This window comes from Perkinsus marinus, assembly GCF_000006405.1.
Source record: "Perkinsus marinus ATCC 50983 genomic scaffold scf_1104296966216, whole genome shotgun sequence".
Taxonomy (NCBI): domain Eukaryota; phylum Perkinsozoa; order Perkinsida; family Perkinsidae; genus Perkinsus; species Perkinsus marinus.
Window position 1 is genome coordinate 36,355 of NW_003204008.1, and position 7,875 is coordinate 44,229.

At 43.2% G+C, this 7,875-nt stretch overlaps 2 protein-coding genes and 1 non-coding gene across 3 annotated transcripts; 2 read left to right on the top strand and 1 right to left on the bottom strand.

Moving 5' to 3' along the window:
- Positions 1–152: 152 nt before the first annotated feature.
- On the bottom strand, positions 153–4,863 carry Pmar_PMAR024341 (hypothetical protein; the record flags this gene model as incomplete). Its single annotated transcript, XM_002769259.1, has 8 exons — positions 153–248; positions 405–500; positions 2,930–3,028; positions 3,076–3,276; positions 3,687–3,788; positions 3,836–3,909; positions 4,202–4,302; positions 4,724–4,863. The coding sequence occupies 8 exons, from the start codon at positions 4,861–4,863 to the stop codon at positions 153–155; spliced, it is 909 nt and encodes a 302-aa protein (XP_002769305.1).
- A 741-nt stretch (positions 4,864–5,604) lies between these two features.
- Positions 5,605–5,675, top strand: Pmar_PMAR024342. The gene has a single exon. It is a non-coding gene; the product is annotated as a tRNA-Gly (tRNA).
- Positions 5,676–7,614: 1,939 nt separating this feature from the next.
- Positions 7,615–7,767, top strand: Pmar_PMAR024343 (hypothetical protein; the record flags this gene model as incomplete). The annotated part of the gene is made up of 1 exon (XM_002769260.1): positions 7,615–7,767. A coding segment is annotated over one exon (153 nt), but the record flags the coding sequence as incomplete, so codon positions are not given.
- Positions 7,768–7,875: the final 108 nt, after the last annotated feature.

Genomic DNA, 7,875 nt, shown 5'->3' on the forward strand with positions numbered 1-7,875 from the left:
AAACTTGAACGTTTATTGCCAATCGTGAACGTTTATTGCCAATTGTGAACGTTTATTGTCAATCGTGAACGTTCATTGTCAAACTTGAACGTTTATAGCCAATTGTGAACGTTTATTGTCAAACTTGAACGTTTATTGCCAATCGTGAACGTTTATTGCCAATTGTGGACGTTTATTGCCAATCGTGAACGTTTATCGTCAATCTCGTATATCATACAAATATCAATCTTGCTACCCACAGTGTCACCCTTATACCGTAATAATTTCACAACGTGTCACACTCGAAATGTCTATTGCCATTTTTGAATATTTATTGTTAATTTTCGAGACCGTCTCTTCTTCACTAAAATTTCACCGGTAAAATATATAAATCAATCACCATACCACAACAATAGCAATCTTACATCCTGTATGGCGTTCCTCTTCCACGCGGGTAAGGGTGGGATCATGCTTATGCTCTCAGCTGGTCCGTAGCTGCCCTGAAGAACTGGTACAGGTACCTACAAAAAGGTGCTCGCTTTCCCCTGGAAGTGTACAGAAATCAACAAGAATTTCCTCCCAGAATTCACATATTGTCACCAACACATGTAGTTGACCATGTTCATATTTCCCACGAACAGAAACCAATAAGAATTTCCTCTCAAAATTTTCATATCGTCACCAACACATGTAGTTGACCATGTTCATATTTCCCACAAATTCACTAGAAGTGTACAGAAACCAATAAGAATTTCCTCCTAGAATTTTCATATCGTCACCAACACATGTAGTTAACCATGTTCATATTCCCCACAAATTCACTAGAAGTGTACAGAAACCAATAAGAATTTCCTCCCAGAATTTTCATATCGTCACCAACACATGTAGTTGACCATGTTCATGTTTCCCACGAACAGAAACCAATAAGAATTTCCTCTCAAAATTTTCATATTGTCACCAACACACGTAGTTGACCATGTTCATATTTCCCACAAATTCACTAGAAGTGTACAGAAACCAATAAGAATTTCCCCCCAGAATTTTCATATTGTCACCAACACATGTAGTTGACCATGTTCATATTTCCCACAAATTCACTAGAAGTGTACAGAAACCAACAAGAATTTCCTCCCAGAATTTTCATATTGTCACCAACACATGTAGTTGACCATGTTCATATTCCCCACAAATTCACTAGAAGTGTACAGAAACCAATAAGAATTTCCTCCCAGAATTTTCATATCGTCACCAACACATGTAGTTGACCATGTTCATGTTTCCCACGAACAGAAACCAATAAGAATTTCCTCTCAAAATTTTCATATTGTCACCAACACACGTAGTTGACCATGTTCATATTTCCCACAAATTCACTACAAGTGTACAGAAACCAATACTAGAATTTCCTCCCAGAATTTCACCAACACATGTAGTTGACCATGTTCATATTTCCCACAAATTCACTAGAAGTGTACAGAAATCAATGAGAATTTCCTCCCAGAATTTTTTATATTGTCACCAACACATGTAGTTGACCATGTTCATATTCCTCACAAATTCACTAGAAGTGTACAGAAATCAACAAGAATTTTCTCCCAGAATTTTCATATTGTCACCAACACATGTAGTTGACCATGTTCATATTCCCCACAAATTCACTAGAAGTGTACAGAAACCAATAAGAATTTCCTCCCAGAACTTTCATATTGTCACCAACACATGTGCATATCCCCGCGCCACTTACACAAATAACAACATGTCGTGTTCTGACCATCCGACCGTTGGAGCACCGAACTAATGCCATACCGTCGCTGTCCATTTCGATGCTAGCAACTCTGTGAAGGACCCTTACCTGACTTAGTGCACGCGTAAGACCTTACGGCTCGCTGGGCATATGTACTATCTACTTTTAGTCATCCTTTTCATTTAATTTTGAATAAATTTTTCATTTTGTTTCTTCGAGTTTTACACTGTAATTGTACTTTTGCGGTGACAGGTTACTCACTCAAACGCAGAAAAAAAGGCATCACATATTCCCAGGCCTACAGTTTACAACACCACGAGATACCCCTGCTACAGTGCTTGCGAATTTTATATGCAAATGTGAAAAATGTGCGCTACTTTTCGGTGTTTATGGACTTTCACGACTACCCGTTTTACGTGAAGTGGTGTAATACTCGGTGAAAAACGCGATATTCGCGGTGATATGCAATAGTCGTGAAATATATTTTTCACCAGTTTTCACTTCACTAGGGTGGTAAAACTCCAATAAGAATCGATCTGAAACTATATCGCATAAACAATATAAACATTGCTATGAACATGTGATGTGATAAAAGTAACTTTTCGAGACTATGATAGCGACCACTTGTTCACTATCATTAATCCCGGAATAGATAATACACATTTGCATATCAAATTGGCACTAAGCACTGTACATGAATTCGACCAACTCCACGTACAGTGTTGGAATATTCGTTTGTTTTCCTCAGCTGATCTCAGGAGTTTCCAAAGCTAATTAGATATAAAATTCGGGTAGAAGTGCTCAGAAACCAACGAGAATTTTTCAAAATTTCATCCCAGAATTTTCATATTGTCACCAACACATGTAGTTGACCATGTTCATATTTCCCACGAACAGAAACCAATAAGAATTTCCTCTCAGAATTTCCACCAACACATGTAGTTGACCATGTTCATATTACCCACGAACAGAAACCAATAAGAATTTCCTCTCAGAATTTTCACCAACACATGTAGTTGACCATGTTCATATTACCCACGAACAGAAACCAATAAGAATTTTCTCTCAGGATTTTCACCAACACATGTAGTTGACCATGTTCATATTACCCACGAACAGAAACCAATAAGAATTCCCTCCCAGAATTTTCACCAACACATGTAGTTGACCATGTGCATATTTCCCCCTACACAACCAGCTACGTACCTCCCCAGCGTCCTTCTCAAGTTCACCAACAACAGCATCACCAAATCCTTGCTCTATTTGAAAGTCGTGCTCGCCATCATCGCGCTCATAAAAATGCTCCTAAAAATCCAAAAATGCGCTCCCAAGGAATCGAACCCCAGACCTACCGCTTCACAGTTCGCCCGCCAACTGAGTACTCTAAATGCCCCGCCGGCAGTGTTGCCGTAACCAGCCTGGACCAGTCTCTCCGAACGATCTGAGATTCCTCTCGATCTCAAAATCGTCTCCATATCCTCCTTGCCAGCCACTGGGTACTCCTTTGCCATGCCCGACAGAACCTCGTGGGTTTCCCGAAAGTCCGGGGGTAACTACAGTAGTCGCGAAAAACCAGAGTGGAATTTATATGCAAGTAGCACTGTGTAAATTCTTCAAATTTTTTTGTTATGAAAAAAAATCGGCGCTCTCAACCAATACGACTTACACGCTAATTCGCTCTGGGAGATAGGCTCCCCGCGGAAGGGCGTATAGGCTCCTTAGTGACCACCTTATTACCCCCGAAATCTAACTACGGCAGTTATGAACTATAAGATCCAATAATGAACAAAATTCTTACTACTAGTGTTGGAAAATACGATCGCTTTCCTCAACTGAGCTCACGAATTTCCTAGAAGCTTATATGTGAAACCGCCTCCGAAAATGTAGACAAACCAGAAAAAATCAATTATCAATTTTATCACCACCACATGTGGTCGAGCATATGCATATTTTCCAACACTACCTCATCGAAACGATACAGATTTCCATCCACGTAGTAGTAACCAGCGCCGCCGTTGACCATCTCGTCATTAGGACCACCATCACCCTGTGCCCACGTGAACAGCTGAAAAAAGACATTACCATCAAAGGCGACTGGACATACGAATAGACCTTGTGCAAATTCCATCCCTTTTCCTTAGCCATTTTGTAAAGGCTCGTACCGTCGCCGTGAATGAACTCAGCACCTTGTAAAAACCGCACAACACTGTAAGAGGCGCATGTTCTTCCCCGTGCGAATTGGCAAAAAAAATCAGCACTTCTCACAAGCGAGTAAGAGTTATGCAAAGTAGTAGTATTTTCAGCTTAGCCTTCAATTTTAGGGAGTTTGTCGAAAGTCAACTTTGAGTAATATCAACATGATAACAATGTGAATCGATTGATGACACCAACGTTTTAGAAGCGTTACGATATACATAACTGTTTGGTTCACACTGTAGGTATAATAACTACTTATACGCTCCCTCCTCAACTACTCACCAACATCGAAGTGGGCAGCATCGCCTCGGCCGATACTCCCTTCGGTGTACATCCACCAACCATGGGAATTCGGGGCTTTCATATCGCTCTCATGCAAGGTTCTAAGACAAATACAAGTCCACTGAGAAAAAAAGACCAAGGCGACAGTTTGGATACCACTCCTGTTTCAACGGAGTAGCTCCCCAAGGGGGAGGGCCTCAATAGATGCTGATAAGCTGATTACTATCCGATACCACAACGGCTGAGGAACTATCTTGCGATGCTAACACAGAGCGACTGAGGCTAGCAGGAGCGAGGCTATTACACTAGTAGATTACTACAGAGGTAGTAGGATACCTATGTTCTGCATATTCGAGGAGTGTTACTGCTACTACTAGTAGTGAGGCGCCATTAATACTCCAAAATGGCTACTACTACTACTACTACTACTACTACTACTACTACTACTACTACTACTACTACTACTATTACCACTACCACTACTACTACTACTACTACTACTACTACTACTAATACTACTACCTGCATCGACCGCCAATATGGAAGCTAGCCTCGAGGACTATCGTCGATAGGCCAGCGGCTCGGAGGTGTTTGGCGCAGTTCAGACCAGCGATGCCGGCTCCCACGATAACTGCATCATAGTCTTGCCGATCCTCGGGCATGATTGAAACACAAAACCTAACTAACCACTATAAATGAGGTTCCCTCCCCTGTGCGAAACGCAATCACCAAATGCTTCAAATGGAGCAGCACCACATGCGGGACTCGAACCTGGTACCACAGGTTTCCCACGCGAGTGCTCTGCTGACTAACCTACTGGGAATGATGAATATCAAGGAAAGAGTCACTATCAACTAGTATCACCACTCGATGTGAACATGTTTCATCTCGAAAGCCTTTGATTAAGGACTACGACAATAAGGTGGTGTGCTCAACTTGAGCATTTCGAGCTATGACATCAAAAATACCGGGCAATGCAAAATCACGCAAGAAACAGCGATAGATTGACCCATTTCCCAAATAGACAATATGGAAATATCACCTTCACCGCCACGCTCGAAGTAGATCCATTTCGCTCGAGGTTAGACAGGCCACGATGATCTTCAGGCGGGCAAGGAGGCACGTCTTGAGGACCAACAGAGCTTATCCGACTAAGAGGCAGGTAAGCTTTGAGAAAGTGCGATTGGATAGGATGTTTGCCTATGATTCGTGCGAGCAAAGTCCGTCTCCTAACACTACAGTTTTCAAGCTATACCGAACTGCCAATGGAAGCTCCCCATGCACATCCCATCACTCTCAGGCCAATGAGAATGATTCGCCTATAATATCGTCTGATAAACGATACTATTTTTTTTGTGTGAATCTGAAACAAGGTGCATTTCGTTCTGCTAGTCCTATCAACAGCGCTCGTAGTGTAACGGTATCATACAAGCTTCCCATGCTTGTGTCCCGGGTTCGACTCCCGGCGGGCGCAGTAAATTTTTGACTTTATTTTCAGCTCGGCTCAAGATCTGTCGGTGCCCATAAGGAGCCCTCGAGTGAGCGCGCGACGGGAGCTCTCCTCAAAAGTGATCCCAAGAACGCCGTTGGGCGGGCGAAAAGTACTTACTGAGCATACCGCAGAGTCCTCCCCACCGGAACATCCTTGGAGTGCTCCTCATGTTCACCCAGTGAGCACGTCATTGCATACCTCTCCCCCGAAGACGCCCCCGAGTTCGACAAAAGCTCTATCGGACACCTTGATGATTTCTAACGTAGACGAATTTCTGGGCGCGCGCTAAAATCTGCGCATAACGTCCACTCCGATCCCAGCCTCGAGCCAGATCGCTGTCTGAGGAAACGGTAAGAGTTAGAGGTACAACTAGCAGTTGTTGACTTCCATAGTAGTTGGATATACGACCATAGTCGGCGCATAGCCCGCGTTATGTAAACATTCTCTACGACCAGTGAGCCTTCTGGACCTGAGTCCCTGCGCGCGACCGGCAACATGTGGAAGTTTCGCTTAGTTTCGTTATTTTCTATGTTTACTTCGCCTTATCGGGTCTCGTGCTCGGCCACACAGCTGATGACTGGCAGTCCTCCCCTACGGCTCAATGGGGACTCTGAATCCAAAACCCCTGTAGTGATAGGGGAATTCCCGTTCCCTCTCTATCTCCCGCTTCACCCGACTATCACAAAGAACATGTCCTTGAGCTCTGGATAGACTGCTTCTCATGCCGTATAGGAAGGGCTGCCACCAACGATATCGAAGTGTCGGCCCTCAAAGTTTCCATAGGACATGTACGCAACGTAGAAGGATTCCCCATCAAAATGCCCATGTCCAATACAATAGGACATACAGCGTATAATAAGCATTCAGTGACGGTCTCAGCTGGAAGGCGATCGTGAGGCATCTGTCTACTGAGGTGAGTTGTTGTTTGAATATGTGATAATTATATGCGTAGTAGTATATGTATATACGAAGACAGTGTGGAGTTTCACGACCAGTTTTACGTGAAGTGGTGTAATACTCTGTGAAAAACGCGATATTCGTAGTGATATGCAGTAGTCGTGAAATATGTTTTTCATTAGTGTTCTTTCATCTCACAGGTGAATTCCTAATATCATTATTATTGTGTATCATGATATATCACAACTACTAATCTACCTGCAATTCCCATGGAAAGCAGGATCCCCACCAGCCGTCAAACGGAGACGTGTGTGAAGCGCAAGCGGAAGATGGTAGTAGTATGCGATGAGAAGTGGAGAAGGAGGAGTGGTATAATATAATGGTGGTCTCGAATAGTGACAGTCTGGGTGAAGCTCATCACGTGTCAACACGACTGCCTGAAAATGCTCTAAAATCATCTCACCAAAACCAAGCATACTTTTGAGTTATAACCATTATTATCATCATCTGTAATCGTCCTACAGTTATCTCAAAGTACCTGCGTATGGAGCCGCCATCAGCCGCTGTAATATGCTATTCGACATCTGTTGAAGTCCGCGGCTACGAAAACAAATGGTAGTCGAGTTGCCCTCACGTTTGGTGGACGAGAGCGTGAACCGCATTCAGAACGGTCTTTCTCGTATGATATATAGTGTTTCACATTTCACTGATGATACACAGTATTTCACCATTTATTGTGTATATTCCATAGGTACATGGCTCAGCTTGCAGGTATTGATATAGGAGCTTGTGAGGTGAGAGGGTGCTCGGGCTCGTAGTAGTAGTAGTAGTAGTAGTAGTAGTAGTAGTAGTAGTAGTAGATGTACGGATGAGTTTGCTTTCCTCAGCTGAGTTCAGGAGTTACCAAAGCTACAATATGCACATGAATCTGGATAGAAGTCTACGAAAAGTTACATTAGTTACCCCGAATGTCCTCAGAATTCTGCTGTTGTCATCAACACGTGTACATCATTCTTCCACATAGGTGCGGATAGCATTCCACAAGAGCATTTGGCAGCCCAGAATAGTCCCCATTGATGCGGTAACTCCTCGAGGAGTTTCTGTGAGTATTCTGGACCAGGTCAGGTTTGTCCCTAAGAAAATCGGTTCCCGACCAAGCCCTGGTGATAAGGTTGAAGTAGTGGAGGAATCTTCCTCAGTGGTGTTGAGTTCGTGTGTTGTGTAGGTGTTCTCACCCGAAAATGACTCGACACCAGCGTCTTGGAGTCTGGGAATTGTCAGCAGT